Source organism: Topomyia yanbarensis, chromosome 2, assembly GCF_030247195.1.
Source record: "Topomyia yanbarensis strain Yona2022 chromosome 2, ASM3024719v1, whole genome shotgun sequence".
Taxonomy (NCBI): domain Eukaryota; kingdom Metazoa; phylum Arthropoda; class Insecta; order Diptera; family Culicidae; genus Topomyia; species Topomyia yanbarensis.
Window position 1 is genome coordinate 450,253,762 of NC_080671.1, and position 18,293 is coordinate 450,272,054.

Here is an 18,293-nt window from a genome sequence, read left to right on the forward strand (position 1 = left end):
ATTACTGTACTGTGTAGTTTGTCTTGCACTAATTAGCTTAACATAGATTTCGAGACGACATAGATGAAACCAGGTATCCAATTTCATTTAGAACGCAGCAAACATAAATCTGATCTCATTTAAATATAAAGGCATACAAATTTCATGAATAGACAAGAATAAACAAGTTTTGCCTTTCTCGTTTAGAAAGGTTATGCAATCGGTCGGAATTTCGACACTTTAACCGAGGCCCGCAGGGCCGAATCTCTTATACCATTCGACTGTAGTCTGTGTGTGTGTAGTCTAGTGTGTAGTGTGTAGTCTCAAATGAAAGGTACAACCTTCCCATCGGTCGCTATTGAATTATTGATTTATTTATTGATCCGACTTCTAGTTCCGCAGATACGGGTTGAAAAGTACGATCACACAGCAAATTCCCATATAAACTGGTACCACCATGATGTCCAAATGATGCAACACATATTAAAATGTGTGCAACATTATTTGGATTTGCGTATCTAGATCATTAATGACCCATCGAAGTCGCTTTGACCACATTGGCCACCTATGATGGCTCTTGAGGCCCCGGGTAACTTACCAAGTTCCTAAGTTAATATCATAACCGTCGTCGAGAGCACGCATGGTTTCTTTTACACTACGCACCATGCGTTCCCACACACCACCCATGTGGGGGGCCGCGGGTGGATTGAACGACCACTGTGTTTTGGCGTCAGTGAAAATATTTGCACATTCACTATTAATACGCTTAATCTGTTGCAGCAACTGTCGATTAGCACCGACAAAGTTAGTTCCGTTGTCCGTAAAAATTTCCACAGGGGACCCAAAGGCACGGACGAATCACCGAATGCCATCATACAAGAATCGGTGGATAAGCTGTGCGCTACTTCAATGTGGACAGCTCTGACGACCAGACAAGTGAAAACTGATACATACCGTTTCTCCTTAGGTCTTCCAACCGTCACCTCAAGTGGTCCCAAATAATCAATTCCGACGTAACTGAATGGTCTGACATGGAGAGTAAGCCGCTGTTCTGGTAGTGGAGCCATTCGGGGGGCTAGTGGTTTGTAGATTGGGCTAGATTTGTCAATACTCACTAGTAATTCAGCGGAAATTACTCGATTTTTTAATAATATCGCTACTTCGTCGGAAAAGCATTCGGACTGGGCGGACTCACTTCGATCCAAAGAAAAAACAATTGCTGGGACCTGTCGTAGCAAGCACTTAAGTTGACGGCCGACTGCCTTAATCGTCTGTATCGGTTGGCTATTTGCTTTCAGTTTACAGTTTCGGATGAAGCGGTATGCAAAAGCAATCGATCGAACTAACACGTTCCACTTAGATACTCGCTCCACGCCTTGTTGAGTTTCAGAGATCTGCATATGATGGAGTAAATACCGCGGTCGAAGTTCTAATTATGTGTTCGCCGCGACTTGTCGTTGCTGTGACCAGGTTTCCTTCGATTTCCACAGCAAAGACGGCGCATGAAACCACTTGCTGTTTATATCCGGCTCGGTATCATTTCCCCACTTTGTCAGGCAGTCCACAACATTCTCTTTTGACGGCAGCCACCGCCAGTCCTGCAGCTGGGAATGTGTGAGAATCTCGCCTACATGATGGGCAACGTACTGCTTGTATCTTCGGCTGTCTGAGCGGATCCAAGAAAGTACGGTGCTCGAATCTGTCCAGAAAGTTGTACTGCAAAAATTAAGAGAGTGACAATCGTGAACACGTACCGCCAATCCCGCTCCGAGTGTTGCCGCCTGTAATTCTCTCCTAGGAATAGATTGATACTTGATCGACGCAACTATTCTTTTTGCCATGACTAACGTACAATAGACTCCCGCATCACTGACGACCCGGCAATATGCTGCGCAGCCTAGACCTAGTTCACTTGCATCGGTGAACACGTGCAGCTGGATAGAATGGGAATGATTTGGGTTAACACTGTTAAAATAGTAGCGTGGAATTTTTAAGTGAGAAATTCCGGGTAAGAGGGATACCCATTTCTTCCACTTCTTATGTTCATCCTCCGGAATTCGTTGGTCCCAATGAATGCCGCAACTCCAAAGGTCTTGGATAAACATTTTTCCATTAACCAGATATGGTGCCAATAGCCCCATCGGGTCACATAAACTCATAACGCAGCGGGCAGTTATGCGTTTCGTCGGCCAACCGTTTCCAGTCACATATTCAGCGAGATCACCGTCGAATTCGGTAGAGAACGTAAAGAAGTCGCCGTACGGGTTCCAAACCAACCCGAGAACTCGTTCCCAGCCATTCTGTTTATCCAGACCAATCTTCAATTGCTTTTGTTCGTTCCATTCTCCCAATGCATGCAAAACTTGTTCGCTGTTGCTCACCCAGTTGCGCATTTCAAATCCAGCGCGCGCGTGGATGGTGCGAACTTCTTTAGCTCGCCCTATCACCTCTTCGGGTGAATCGGCTGAATCAAAATAGTCGTCCATATAAGTGCTCCCCATTATTGCTGCTGCAGCGCTTGGAAATTCATCGGCTGACTCGAGTGCATTTTTGTGCATTACGTGTTGGACAGAACATGGCGAGCAGGTCGCACCAAACGTCACCACATCCATGATGTAAGTATCCGGATCCTGTTGTGTATCAAATCGAAAAAAGAAACGTTGAGAGTGTTTATCCTCCGGAATGATTTGCACCTGGTGGCACTTCTCTTTAATATCGCCTCCAAATGCGATCGGTCGTTCTCGAAACGTACAAGTGACAGATGGCAGCGATCGTAACAAATGTGGTCCTTTCATTAACTGCGAATTCAGCGACACGCCTTCAACTCGGGCGGCAGCGTCCCATACAAGCCGCTTCTTTTCTGGTTTCTTGGGATGTGTGACCACGTTAATCGGCAAATACCACACGCGTTTAGGATTAGCCGCATACAACTCCCTTTCAGTTGCTTTATGTGCGTACCCTTTCGCCAAGTATTCTCGAATTTGCTGGAAAACGTTTTCGCGTAGTTCTGGATCTTTTGCTAGCTTAACTTCGAGGCCTTTTAATCTGCGCACTGCCATGCCCCAGCTGTCCGGAAATTTGAAGTCATCGCTCTTCCAAATAAGTCCAGTCTCGAACCTGTTACCTATACGTCGTGTCGTTTGCTCCAGTATCTCTCGGGCTCGGATGCCGTCCGTTGATTCTGGAAGCGGGAGGGTGCACACCACGGTCTCTTCTAACAAGTATTGCTGTCGCATCAGCTCATTGAGCTCGTCGTCAATTACTCGCTGGCAATCGTGGAGCCCGTGAAACCCGCTTTCCATCAGCACGCTCTCACTTGGACCGTACACACCCCAACCGAGTGTGCTTCGAACGGCCACGGGGTCGCCAGGTTGACCAACGCGAGTTTCGATTGGCGCAAACAATTCTAGGTTCTGTAACCCAATCAGTACTTTCGGTTCTGCGTCAACGTACGGAAGAATTGGTAGACCCTGAAGATGAGTAAACCGTTCACAAGATCCAAGACTGCTAGACTTTGTTTTGGTAGGTGTAGGTCTTTTACTGTGTGAGCCCCTTTCAAACAGTGTTGCTGATGACTACCTCGAGCCGAGATTGTGATATCCACTCGTTTGGATGACCTCTCTGTACGCGCCACATTGGATGTCCAGATCAGTTTCAACGGTTCGAGTTCGCCTTTTATACCCAATTTTTTCGCCACGCTCATCTCAACAAGCGTCAATGATGATCCTTCGTCAAGGAAGGCGTAGGTATCGAGTGTGTGTTGACCACTATACAGCGTTATAGAAATTATCTTAAACAGCACTGATCTGCTTACATGTCCGTGTGTATTACACTGCGCTGTCACGGTTCGCTGCAAGACTTGTGAGCCTTCCTTTGCTTGATGTAAAAGTGGATTATGCAACTCACGACAGCCATCCACATTGCATCTTATTCTTGATCTACACTTCCATTTACCGTGATTGAACAGGCATATCTCGCAAAGTGTTGCCTTCTCTGTAACCTCTAGGCGTGATATAATGTTCATTTTATGAAACTTTTCACAATTCCGTACACGATGATTGACTTTCCCGCAGGCCGGGCAGGGCCGACGTGATGGATTCTCGTCCCCGCCACTGCTACTATGAACATGAACGTGCCCTTTCTGAGCTTGCTAACCCAACCAGGGTTTCATCTTTCTCGCGTTGATCACCTCGCTTGCGTCCGCGACCAAAATGTCCATGAAACCGGCGAATTCCTTAAGCGTTGGCTCTGTATATGCTCGCTGAAATCCGACCCACTGCATCTTATACATCGCAGGCAATTTCTCAACAAGATCTTCCATCAATGAAGGATTTGCCAAATGACTGTGGAGCTTGGCCGCTACTAAATGGTCGCACAACTGAAGCACGGCTATACCAAAATCTCTCAGGGCATCCAGGTCTTCTGGATCCGGTGCGTCCAACCTGCTAACCTTTTCCAAGAGGCCCTTCATAATCATTTGTGGTCGACCGTAGAAACGCATCAGGTTTTCTATAATTGACGGTACGCATTCGGGGAACATTAATTTTGTAGCGACTCTTTTTCTGGCTTCCCCTTGAAGGCAGTCTCGCAGGCGAATAATGTTGTCCACGTTTGTAAGGCCGCATATTTTGTTCGCCAGCTCAAAGCTGCTATAAAAGATGGGCCACTCCTCCGGGTCACCGGAAAAGGTGGGTAATTTCTTCGGTCAAACCTTTCTTGCGGCGATCTGACTCGCAGTCAGAACAATATCGGTTTCTCCTGTTAATGAAGGTGGCCGTGGGTTTAGGCGCGGCAGTACTGGGCTTCGTGGGGAAATTTCGTTCAATTGCCCGTTTTCCCCTGCATCAGTATCGTTTTCACCGTCGCAGTATTGGTTTACGGCTGAATGGCGTTGCGAACGTCGATTCGATAGCGCCTCATGATCTGTAACCGATTCCTTTTCGACCAACAGAAGCCCTCCTTTTTGCCGCTCACGTTGGTCACGTCTTTCAGCCACTCTTGCACCAGCTCTGAACCGTGCAATGAGCTGCGTTCGCCCACAATCGCAATTTCTTCCAGCAGGAGCAATTTTTTCACATACTGCTCTTTCAGCTCTATCTTTTGTTTTCTTAGCTCCCGTTCTCTGTCCTGAATTGCCTTATCTTCCGCCAGGCGTCGTTCCTCTTCCTTGAACTTTTCCTCCGACAACTTGTTCTCCTCTTCCAATCGCTTCAAGGCTAATTGATTTCGAGCACGAGCTGATGATGGTGTAGATCGCACCGAACTCGTAAGCTGGCTAGCGGATTTCAGAACAGATGGATTTTTCAAAGGGGTTTGCGGATTTGGTGGGATTTTCTCGACAACGACAACTGGATGACCGGGTTGGGTCAATTTTCGACTTGTATTGCTCTTTACATCCGGATCGATCTTAGGTTTCGGTTTGGCGGACTTTTTTTCACCCTTTTTATTCGCTGGGATGGTAGGGCAATTTGAGCAGTACCACGGGCGGTTCGATACCCCCGGAGACACTCCGGCGCACATAAGGTGATACCAGACAAGAAATTCGTCGCACTGTACCATACCCGTGTCGGCTGAGTTTGGCTCGGTACACCCACCGCAATCATAGCCGTCCGCTTCATCAATTGATCCTTCGGTCATATTTCTACTTGTCGCCATTCCGAATAGTTGCGGTACCGACCATAACCTTTGAGAGTGTTGAAATGAAAGAAACCCTTTGCAGAAACCATTTATGTTTGAGAAGCTCAAAGCTATAAAAGTTTTATTGCAGTGATTATAGTGTTTGGAAAATATATTGTTGTCGACTTACGTTAGTCTTCTGAATAATCCAGACTACAGTTAATTCTATTTTCTCCAAATATAATGGCTTATAACCTAAGGGGCAATGCAAATGGTATATACTTTCTGCTACCATATTTAATTCAATGAATTATTTTACCTGAACCTAATGTTACCTAATTCAATGGAATAGTATACAGCAATGATGGCTGCATGAAATGAATATTTAATACTAGAAAAATGAATTTGGCAAATAATACTAGAATCCGCACGTCTCTTAACAGTCGGTTCGTATCGCGATGAGACGTCAGTTGTTTGACAAGTTCGCGGTCGCTAGTCCGAACATCAGGATCAGAATATATTGGCTCAAATGGCACGTTCCCCGTACATAGTCGGGGATTTGTGCCTTTCTAGTCCGAACATACCCCATCTGGTACAGTGCTGCCGGAACACTGTTTCTCCCAGATCTTTAAACCACCCAGTGGAGTGCTCTACACAACGCCTCTCTTCCGTGTTTTAGCAGCTCACAGGGTAGTTGATCATTGCCAGCGGCTTTATCAGTCCTTAACCCGCCGATCACCTCATGAATCTTCGGTAGATCTTGCACTGGGAATCTGTCGTCGGTTGCGCATGTCCCCAGACTGATTCTTGCGATACTCTCGTCGTCTACTGCTATTTCGATGTTCGTCACAATACAAGGTGGTGCGAAGGTGCGCACATTTATGATGTTGGAAAAAAATTTCCGTTCATTAGAACGTGGTCGATTTGGTTCTCAGTTTGTTAATAAGGTGATCTCAGGGGTGAGGTTCATGTCGCTGATGAGGAGCTTCACATTCTGCCGCGGGCTCCAAATGCGCGTAAAAGTTATCTTTCTCGTTCTCGGGTTACGCTTCGTGAGGGCAGTGCACGTTAACGATGCTGTAGTTGTAGAAAAGGCCTTTGATCCACACACCTCCTTTCTCTGATCGTCTGGTACTTGATTACGTGTTGGTGCATCTTGCCCAGCACTACAAAGCTGATTCCCAATTTGTTTTTTGTGCCGTCGCTCTAGTAGAATGTAACCACGCGATGCCCGTTTTTCCACACATTCTGTCCTGCCAAGCAAAGTTCCTACAATGCTACGTCTTTGAATTTGCTAGTTTTCAGCTCATTGTGTAGGATTCGTTCGAATCCAGGGAAGCAAAAAGACTTACAGTTCGATGTGCCATGTTTCCAATCGTAGTCCTTTTTTCGTTACGAGGGCTTTGATCGATTAATCCGATCCGCCTTGTCCTCCTGATTCTTCGTAATGTAATGTTTTCCCGGCAGTTTGTTGGGTTTGACACAACCTCCTGTCTCCTCGGACAGCCGCGCGGGGTTTCTTTGCCACCTCACGTATTCAGTTCTGTCTACGGTAGGGTTATAGCGCACATGCCCACTCGCACCTTCTTATTTCGCTTCTACTGCAGAAGACGGTAGTACCCAGTTGATGCCGGGATACAGATTAAATGTCATCAATAGACGCACAGGAAAGCATGAGATAGGAGCTTGTGAACACTGGGAAGTATTCACCATTTGATGACCAACCTTCGAAGTTGATGGTTTCGAAATTTTGTGATGTTAACCGTAAGATATATTCTATTTTAAAAGTCTATGAAGATATTGAAGGTATTCTTTTTTTTCTTATTTTACCGCTGAACTGTTTTTGTTTGTGAACTTTCAATAATTTATCAAATTTACATTATATTGAAGCATTTTCGAAAAATCAACGATTTTCTTCAACGGTATAACGCTCCCATAAGCTGCATTTTTTTTATTATTATTTTAAAAGGTGGAATCCCAGTGGAAACATATTGCCTGTTAATTTAATTTATAATGTTATTTCCACATTATAAATTAAATTAAAGTTAAACACTGCTGACGGATGTTTACATTAAATTACAAAACAAAAATTGAATTTAATTGATCCGTCTTCCGGTTCCGGAGTTACGGGTTGAAGAGTACGGTCACACAGCAAATTCCCTTATAAACTGGTAACACCATGGTGTCCGAACGATTCATATTCTAACAGGTTCAACATTACTTGAATTTGCGGGTCTAGACCACTAATGACCAATCATAGTAGCTTTGACCACATTGTCCGACGGTTCTTGAGGCCCCCGAGAAACTCCTAACTTCCTAAGCTAGTGTCACACCTATTTTCCAGCGAACTCTTAACCGATTTTTACAAAGTTAATTTCAAATGAAGGATATAATACTTGTATTGAATGCTATTGAATTTCATTCAGTACTGACTTTTGGTTCCGGAGTTACAGGTAGGTTATTACGGATGGCGCCGGTGGTTGAGTGGTAAGCGTAACCGCCACAGTTGGCCAGTTCTACCCGAGGTCGTTGAGATTTTTCTGTGGTGAAAAAATCTGTGGTCACGTCTCCCTTCGGAAGGGAAGTAAAGCCGTTGGTGCTGGTCTCCGATCGATATCTAGTCCAGATAGTGGAGTAACTTCTCTGGCGTTGGTAAAGAAGAAGTAGAACCAACTTCTATATCTCTTACTAGCAAAAATATCCTATCGGACTTATCATTCCTTTCCTTTTCTCCGCGATCTACGTTCGGGCCTGGTCGCCGCCGGTATTGATCAATAAACACTTTACCAGGAGTTGCACATTGAAAGATGTTTCGCTACCACCAAGCATAATTATCCACCAATTTCCTGTGCATCTTCAGCTAGTCCAGATCGATAGCGGAGTAGTAGCCAGGGGTGGTCGCACAAGCTCAAGCTCAAGCGGAGCTACAGGTAGGTTATTACGGCCACATGGGAATTTCTCATATAAACCGGTACAAGCGTAATACCTCATAGGTTAAAAGTCTATTGATATGAACTTTGTCCAATAATGATAATTTCGGAAGTCCCGGGTTCCGGACATATTCCAGAACTAAAGCCACTTCGGTGAAGACTGAACCAATTTTCACTAACCTAGTCTCAAATGGAAGGTATAATATGCATCTGGGTGTTGCACCATCCCATCCAGCCCTCCTTCTTCTTCCACCCACACCCCTCGCAAATCTCTTACCCACTCTCCTGTCGCAGACCACCCTCACACCCACATTCCCTTCACCCACCAGAAATGGTCGCCCATCTATCAACGAAGACTAGCATATATTGACATATTTTATTTTATTTTATTATCTCATTTTTCATCTGATCCACGTTGGTCTATAATCAAATAATAGCTTATGTAAGAGATTGTTTAGTATTTACGTTGTACGGAAACAAGTTTAAAAGCGAGGGAAATGTCAGCATCGGTATTTTAGCTGTAGTTTGCAGTGAGACCAGCCACCCGGATCATCATCGATGCCTTCTTCGTCAACTTTATCTGAGCGGAATGCTCGGAAGAAGTAGAATAAAGGTGGTTCCTGAAGTCTGCACCTGTTACAGACCAGCCAAGTGAATTTGGTGAGATCAATCTGATTTATAATTAATTTTTATTATCTATTTAGTGGAATATTATATAAATCATTCTAAACCCACATCCTATTTTCCTTCGCTACTAACCAATTCTAACGTCCGTAATGCGTATGGAGATTGCGTGGGTTTCCCGCATCTTCTTAAGTAAGTATTCAACTAACATTTCCTTCCATTTGGCGATCGTAAGAATATAATGGTTAAAATGCACGTTTGTGCCTTGTCGTGTGTTACTGATTATCTCGCAGACAAAAAAAGATGGGTGGGTAATGTCAGAGACATAACCGGAGTGAATTAGAATACACTTTAGGCTGTTAATGCGAATGCTACAATTTTGACTATATTCTGATAGGTTATATTAAAACCAGCCATTTCGTTATTTCTAATGAAAATACCGAAATATCGGTACACGTACATCGAAACCTAAAATATTCTAACATATTTATCCTCATATGGTAACCCTGAAAAGATTATTAAATGAGAGTGAATCAGTTCATTTGGCAACAGTAGAGAATCGTATATACTTGTACCGTTATTTCGCTATTTCTATTAGAAATACCGAAATAACTTATTTTAATAAAACCTTTCAGAAATTAGTAAAAATTGCAGCATTTGTATTAACAGCTTAAAATGTATGCTACTTCATTTCGGTAATGTCGTTGACATTACCTACTCATCTTTCTAATCTAAAACAGAACAATTGTTTTGAAAACCTAATAATTGCTTAACCTAAGACGGTTTAAAGCTACACTTTTGTGAAATCTCAACAGAAAACAAAATTACGTGTTAGTCCGACGAGCTTTCTGTCCCGTTGTTGTTGTGAATCATAAAATTTTTGAACATTTTTCAAAGCGTTATGATTGCGATTACAGGGGGAAATGTTGGTTGAATGATATTTATTAAATTCTCCCAATTAATGTTCTATAGCTACTGTGATCCTATTTCCTTAGGAGGCGCGTTTTACCCCATGTTTTCATAAATAATAATATGCTCGAACCTTAACCAAGCAGTTAACTTAGAATGAAGTTTTCACAATAATGGAGCTTTTCATTTGTGTAGCCGCGATATTCGCAAACAGAATAAGTAAAAAGTACACTGCGTCATTTAGCCGCACACAAAATAAGCCGGGCTTAATGTGGATACATTTAATCTGTTTTACGGACCGTTATTTAACTGAGTTTATAACATGATGATACGTAAAACTTTTTCTCAGTTTGCTCCGCGGACCAAGTATTTTAAATATCCCTTGGTAGTGCAAAAATGCTCTATAAACTCGTAAATAAACTTTCCGAAGTAACTCGTATCAAATCATGAACAGAAAATCGTATTATCAGTATCCAATAAGCCAACACCATCTCCTTTACACAACGAAACAACCAGTACGCATTACGGCTTGCCGGAGGAAACAAACACACAGATAAATTCACCACTGTGCACACTGGAACGCGCGCCGTGGTGAATTTATCTTTACAAGCACCTGACGCCACATATAATTTAAAGAACAAGAGAGCGCGGTTCTCGCACCAAACCACCCCATCGCCAATCCATTTATTCAGCTCTGAAAAAAAAATAAGTGTTGTGTGCGAGACACGACCACGATGACATTAAAAATGCAACCAGTTTTATGAGCAAGCAATATAATCCGTGGCTAAATTAAAACCCGTTAAGGACATTATACATGCGAGCCACAACATAGCTGCTACGCCGCACACACCCCTCTCCCCTGCCTAACCATGTATCTGACATGAGCAAATATAAAAATACGTTTTTCAACACACTAACCTTGCTGGTGTGCCACGAAACTGCTACTTAAGGAAGCTAGAGCATTTTCCTATACAATCAATCCGAGTTTATGATGGAATACCATCTGTAGCTCCTATTTTGTGCGAAAATATCACCCCTCTTCACTTGGGATTTCTTTTCGAAGCACTCTTATTTTTCTTCTTCTCGTTTTCATTGCACTTTTTGAAATGCATTTTATTCACACACCACTGCAAAAACACTCACGAAACTTTAATCGTTTACTAACAAAACTTCAAATTTTCTGCCAATGTGCAGATGACCAAAGGAAAATGTTTGGAAACTCTCATTTGTGCGTTTGAATTTTCACTTCAGATTTCAGTTTTTCTCAATGTAAACAAGCGAGCCGGTGCCTAGCAACGTGGCTTCCACATATTTTCACCTTAATGCCATCGACTGTTTCAGAACTACACACAGGCATACTATTCTTCACTAGAGATAATTGTTGAATTTTCAAATTAAAATCGATAGATAAATTCAAGTTTTAAAAAGTTTTATTCAAATCCATGAAATGGGAACATCAATTGATGATGCTCACAAACAAAGCCTTACATCTATCTTTAAATACCTGCTATCAAATCAAATGTTTGCAAGCGCGATAGCAAAATAACTGGTCATAAATCAAATTATTCGTAAACGAAGAAAGTTCAACATATGTGCCTTTATATATTCGGTGGTTTAATTAACATTAACTCTGAAATGTTCTATATTTGGGGTCCTAAAAGGAACTATTTTAAGGGAATCATTCAAATTAACTGTTTTGTATGTGGGGTCCTGAAAAGGACCATTGGTGGAATCCAGAAATGGACTATTTGTGAGATCCACAAACACGCGTGCTATGGAATGAAAAGTACTGAACTAACTAAGGGCTTTTGGTTTAACAAAAATAACATGCAGAATGGAACAATTAGTCAGCCGCAAAAAAGGTTTGCCATCTCTACCAGCCGCATGTTACTTACATCAGATAAATATTTCGAAATGAAAAGAAACAACTTTTCCCTTCAGCATCTAATATGAAATACTGATAGCTTGAAACGTGACATCGGCTTTTATCACTTTCGCACTGATGATGGAAGGACTGCCTTCATGCAGAATAATGAAAAAATAATTGCGGATTCTTTTTGGTACGGCTTTCGCTAGCTGGCAGTGTTGCCACATCCTCCAATTTTCTGAAACATTGCAGAATTTTGGATTATGTTTCCGAAAGACTATTTTTAATAAATCACAGGTTTTCGCTAATTTTAACCTGGAAATTTACTTTAAGTAGCTGCACATTTTTGTATTGTTTCTGTCGTACGAGACGCTATAGGCACGATGTTACTTGTCTGGCAAAAGAGCAACAACTGATTCAAACAGGCACGCGGCACATTTATTTTTAACTTTTCGTGTTCGTTTGAATCACTAAGCTGCTCCCTATTGACTGCGCTGCCGGGGATAGATTGACTGATGTATGGGAGTTTTCACGTTTTCGAGATCTGTTCATTTTTGCTTGTTTTTCAATAGTGTGATATTGAAATACAAAAATTGTCACGTCATTTCATGATTAGAATCATCAGCGCCTGGCGGCAGTCATGGTATCTATTAGCTCCCATCGATGAATGTGAGCTGACATGAAACGTAGCAGCTGCTACGCTTACAACGTCAGAACACAAACTAACGAATTTTTCTTGTGTTCTCTTTCTACACGCGTCGCAGTTCGTTCGATCAAAAAGAGGCAGTCCCTGCAACGCTTGCTTTTTGAGCGAATTGTACCAACCAACCATAGATCAGATAATTACTACTTTCATAAAATCCATTATTTCCGCTATTTTTAGTAATTGTACATACTACCGAATTGGATACAAAATTGTTGTACATATTTCCAATCAGATAGCGTAATAACCTTATTTTTTCATTCAGTGCAAAGGCAGATATTCACGTTTAAAAAATCGGGTAAAATTCTGGCAAAACATTTTGAAACGGGACCCCTATATTGAAACGTTAGAAGTATTCTTCAAAAATTCGACTAACCTCATCGCTGTTTTCCAAATTTTTGAAGAAATTCCCAGCTATTACATGCAGTTTCCGGGCTTGCTTGGACATTCGCATTGTTCCATAACTTATGAAGTCCGGATCGCTTTGCGAGTACGGTTCGAAGCCATCGATGGTGATATCAAAGAGCTGAAAAAATATAATCAAGAAATTGCTAGATGAACTCGGACTCATTATTCCACCCAGCAGGAATGGATTGAAATGTACCCGTGGATTGAAGCTCCAGATCGATTGATAGAGAGCTACACAGAGCAGATTCACGCAGGCCAAAATTATAAGATTCCTGGACAGCAATCGATCTATTGGTGGATATAGAGTTGTTGAATGATTGCCGCAATGTTGGAGCTGCAGATTGACAAAGTGATAAGAGTTAGCAATTTCAAAGGTGTAATGACGGCTTTACTAAACTTGTTTTTTGGGGCTGTGCCAATGTAATGACTCGATTCACACTCATCAAAACGCGACGCGAGACAGGACATACCACATATTTTCCTTACTAACTTAGTTAGTAAGGACAATAAGTGTTGTGTCCTGTCTTGCGTCGCGTTTTGGTGAGGGCGGCTATACTAATTGTTAAATGAAATGATTAATTACCATCAAAATGCTATTATCCTAATTGAGCTGTAAATAGAAGTTGTAATCAATTGGAGTAATCTATACTTGATAGCGTGTTGTAGCTGAGCCGCTCTCAAACAATGTAGTAGAATGTCACTTTTCTAACACAATATTTCCTTTTCTCAACACTGAGACTGAAAGGAAATCACTACTCTTCCAATTACCAATGAGTTAATTATTACTACAATTATACGATAACAAACCACAATTGTACTATATTTATTGATACCTATTTCAGTGTCAACCCTGGTGCACTACAAACTAGCTGGTTTATGTGATTTCAACATGCCGTGACTATACAATGTTGTTGGTATCCGAAAAAAATCATGTCAATCCCCACATTTATTGATGCATCTTTGCAATGTAATTTTAATCATCAATCATTGCAACAAATAAAACCCTTCCATACAATATTGCTGCTGTTCATTCTTGTTCAGAACATTCGACGGTTATAATGAACTATTTTTCCATACTGCTCATAGTCGGACACCTCTATTTGGACAGTTCCCTCGTCAGTGGGGTCGTAAGTATTGCACTTATTTCTTGGGTAAGCGTCTGCTGGCCTAACTCGCCCTTCCTTCCAGCTGTACGAGATAACAGTCAATTCCTTCGAACCCGATCCGAACATTGACGCCGCGTTTCTCACGATGGGCACCGTCCGGGTGACCAGGAAGAACCGGAACCGTTTCGCCATTACCGGCGATTTTGAGTTGAACCAGAACTGGGGTGATGAAAATGAGGTAACGATAACGATTTAAATCGTATGTTCCTCGGTTAGCGGACATTCATTCTTAACTCTCTTTCCCGCACAGGTGTCCTTTGATATCAAAAGCCGAAACGGAAAGGGTCCATCGATCTACGGCGGGAAGGCAAGTTTTTGCGAATTTTTAAATATGGAAAACTCGATTATTGATGCTTTCCGGAAGGCATCGAATCTACCACCGGTCGGAACCTGTCCGCTGCTGAAGGGCAAGTACGCGATCAACGAGTTCGAGGTTCAGGAGGAAGATCTACCGCCGGTGATGGTAAAGGATCAGTATGTGGTGTCGGCCAGGATGACGGGCAGCAACGGGAAACAGGTGGTGGCATACAAAATTAAGCTGTCGGTTAAATAGTGCATGGTTGCTTGGGGTTTCACGTCTAACCCTATCAATCGATAGACAATAACAATGATCGTATCGGTCAAACTATTGAGACAATCCACCAAAAGCATTGACGCCTTAGGTTAATCGAAAAAAAGTTATTCGTAATAGATCATGCGAAGATTTTGTTGCATTTGACCGAACGTGCTCAATTTCTAAACATCGTGTTTTCTATTCAGCTCAAAAATCTAAATTAAACAGTTCGTAAACCCTACAAATTAACGTGTTTGTCTAACTGAACTCACTGATTTTTTATAGAACCATTTCTTGCTTGTGATTATCTACATCAAATTTATAACTTCATTAACCTATATTATGTGGTCAGCTTTTCACAAAATACATAAAATAGTTTTCTATAGTGGTTACTAGATATCGTTCAGCGCTTCTGTTGAAATTCCTGAAGTTCAGGAATCAGGAATTAGAATATATTTGCTAAAATGGCAGGTTCCCCGTATGTAGATAAGGATTTGTGCTTTGCCGTGTCTTCTCACCAGGCAAGAAGCAAGTAGAATTGGAAGAGTGAAAAAAAAGAACAGCGCAAAATAAACTGCAGGTAAATTAAACTCACAATTAGTTCAAATCGCTTGCGAGTAAGTATAAAGCTCTTTACTACATTGAATTAGAAAGTTTGGTATGTCTTTGAGTATCAGTCGTCCAAAAACTGTGTCGAAAACTCGAAATCGCTAATACGCTACTGCTGGGCAGTTGCATACAGATGATTGACAAAGATCACATGAAAATGACTCAGCGCACTGAATAGTTGCCATGTGATAATTGAGTTTACAGTGACCGGTTAAAGCCCTGGTCAGCATGCCGTAGTGGAGTTTCGAAAAATGTAGGAGTTTTTTCGAAACCACTGGGCACGGTTCTAGAAATCTTCACCGTTGCCAGAAGATCGTGAAAGATAAAGAGTCTGTGATATGTAAGGTCTGTTGCGGTGAAACCTTCCACGCAGTTTGTGCCAATGATGATGCAGCTTTGTTGAACAAGGCCAGCGACGGAACCGTCACAATTGGACGTTTTGAGTTAGCAGTCTTATCTTCACCGGGACGCACTAAAAACCGCACGGTGCAAGCCCCTTCCGACCCAGTTACTGCCGATCCATCAACTGTCACCATTCTTCGATGCTCGGACATGTTTTCAAATCTGTTTAGTCTTCAAGCATGTGTGTGTTTGTTAGCCTTCCAAATCCCACTGACCGGCAGCGGTATCACAAAAAAAAAGTTTTCTGCAATGGTCTGGCTTGCCCATGCAAACAACTTGATTTCGGGATGTGGGAGGTGTTAGCTCTACCGATTTTCCAATAACCCATTTCAGAATGACAGAGACCTAGTGGTACATTCTGAGGTCATCTTCCCGTCGGCAAGCCCAGCTCAAATATAATACGAGCATCAAATTTATACCAGTATTATTATTACACTTTCGATTGCTTACCACGATGAAGTGCGCATGGAATTGACACGTGTTTAATGCATCATCAAATTTTAATTCATAGCATTCAAGACATACCTTGTCACCTTGTACACATCGTCATATACTTTTAAGTGGTTTATATACAAGTGTCAGTTGCGAGTGGGACGTGAAAATCGTATCGCAATCGTTTGAATCTGCGACAGCATACAAGTTGATTGTTTGAGCGAGGATTCCTGCAGTGATAATGAATTAGGAAAATTTTTCATCTGCCCAGAATGATCGCGAAAGTGTGCATCGATGAAACCGCAGCAGGATCAAGCAATCGACAAATCGAGGCGTCGAGGCTGGGCTCCGACGTTGCGCCGATAAGCGCGGAGTTACCTGCTTCTACTTAAGGTCTATCGTTTTAGACGAAGTGCTATATCCGAAGTAGCGGAACTTCAACCGCTGTGGTCGCTATTTTTGACACTGCCAAAAGCAGTATTCACCAATTCTTATTCTATTAAAAAATGGAAAACATTCAGGAATGAAAATATCAAACGAAAAAAGCGTCCGTTCGCACACACCGCTTTGATCTCCATCTGTTTAGTCTTCAAGCATGAGCGTTGTTTCATCAGTGTGCAACGTTAGTCTGTCAGGTAACATTAGCAGCAGTATATGACCTGCTGAAGCTTCGAATGGTGCTGCTTGTTTCTCAAATGTTGACAACTTCCAGGAATAAGAGTTATCAGGCAATCATCCTGACGATGATGTGGAGGAATTTGAGGAATTGACTCTCGACGCAGACTTGAATGGTAAACTGACGATTTATTACCTGAACGTCCGAGGCCTACGCATAAAAATCGATGAAGTTTTCCTAGCAATCTCTTCCTCCCATTACGACATAATTGTTCTTACAGAGACATGGTTAGATGCTAGGGTTCATTCTCGTCAGCTTTTTGGCGATACATATGCTGTTTATAGAAACGATCGCAGTTTTGTGAACAGTCGTAAATCACGTGGAGGCTGGAATCTGCCCCATTATTGGCAGAAACCAGCCGGAATAACCGATTTTTTTTCTGGGCAGGTTGGATAGTGAAATAAAAATTATAGTCCCTAGTTCCTAGATCTGGCACAGTTCCCGATCCGGACCAGTTCCTGGATCCAGACCAGTTGCCAAATCCGGACCTTATGGATCCGGACCTGTCCCTGGATCTAGCCTATCCCCTTTTCCCCTTACCAGTTCCGGGCTTGAACCAGGACCACACTTAGCGCTTAGAACCAGCGTCTGGATCCGGACCCACGGTTCAGACACGTGGATCCAAAACGTAGGTTTTGCTTCCCGTACATGACGAGTAGGACTGTTCATGTTTTGTGCAATCGCTACCTTGCTGTTGACGTCCGTGATAGAAAAAAAATGCAATTTAACACAGACCAAAATACCCCACCACTATTCCGGGTCGGTTTTTTTATGACTGTGCTATGAAGCCAGTCGAGTGTGAGCCGATCTTCAAATACGGAATGTGTCGTGTAGAAAAAATCTAAACTCGCCTTTATCCACATTGTGTTCGCTTCGCTTGATGAGCAATACAATGTCAAGCGAAGTGCTACACACTTCTAGACAATCCGACGCGTTAATATTTATTGTATACTAATTGAATGTGTTGGTATTGCCGTTTGGGGATTTTTTGGTGAGACCGTTTTAGTATTGAAAGTCTTGCTATTAGAGCATTTTTTCTTATTACCGTAAAGGTATTACGGCCGCGTTTTGGGTATAAGTAATATATATTATATTGTCCTTGAAGAAAGGCCCATCAATAAAATTTCTTACAAGGCCCAACTTACAGCAAATTGAATGTCCAGCAAAATATGTCATTTACCGTCCAAAATAATACACATTGACCTCACATTGATTCTAATGCAGAAATATTCAGTCGTGATATATATCTTTAAAGCCTTGTTAAGCTTACAAATGTGATATTCTGTCAAAATCAAAAAAATTACGCTCCTAGCGACAAGTTTTTTATGAAGGATTACCGTGTCTACATACCCGCTAACAAAGTTGAGGTTAACGGAGTGGTCATCGATTCCGATCTACTGAAGCGCGGGGTAGTGTGTT

General features: G+C 42.2%; 2 protein-coding genes across 2 annotated transcripts in view; one reads left to right on the plus strand and one right to left on the minus strand.

Annotated features, from left to right (window-relative positions):
• Positions 1 to 18,293, minus strand: part of LOC131681105 (uncharacterized) — a 139,386-nt gene that overhangs the window by 58,401 nt on the left and 62,692 nt on the right. The window contains exons 2-3 of the mRNA XM_058961815.1: positions 13,233 to 13,370; positions 13,005 to 13,154 (exon numbers count right to left, since the gene is read on the minus strand). Coding sequence (XP_058817798.1) covers positions 13,005 to 13,082 — 78 coding nt within the window. The 5' untranslated portion in view covers positions 13,083 to 13,154; positions 13,233 to 13,370. The remainder of the gene's footprint in view (positions 1 to 13,004; positions 13,155 to 13,232; positions 13,371 to 18,293) is intronic.
• Positions 13,934 to 14,852, plus strand: LOC131685775 (uncharacterized). The gene is made up of 3 exons (XM_058969718.1): positions 13,934 to 14,163; positions 14,225 to 14,380; positions 14,453 to 14,852. The coding sequence occupies exons 1-3, from the start codon at positions 14,095 to 14,097 to the stop codon at positions 14,753 to 14,755; spliced, it is 528 nt and encodes a 175-aa protein (XP_058825701.1). The 5' UTR covers positions 13,934 to 14,094; the 3' UTR covers positions 14,756 to 14,852.

Bases quoted from the DNA above. Each gene is read 5' to 3' on its own strand.
- LOC131685775 (XM_058969718.1), top strand. From the start codon at position 14,095: ATGAACTATTTTTCCATACTGCTCATAGTCGGACACCTCTATTTGGAC. The intron at 14,164-14,224 runs GTAAGTATTGCA...CCTTCCTTCCAG, and splicing joins GTTCCCTCGTCAGTGGGGTC to CTGTACGAGATAACAGTCAA. The intron at 14,381-14,452 runs GTAACGATAACG...TTTCCCGCACAG, and splicing joins ACTGGGGTGATGAAAATGAG to GTGTCCTTTGATATCAAAAG.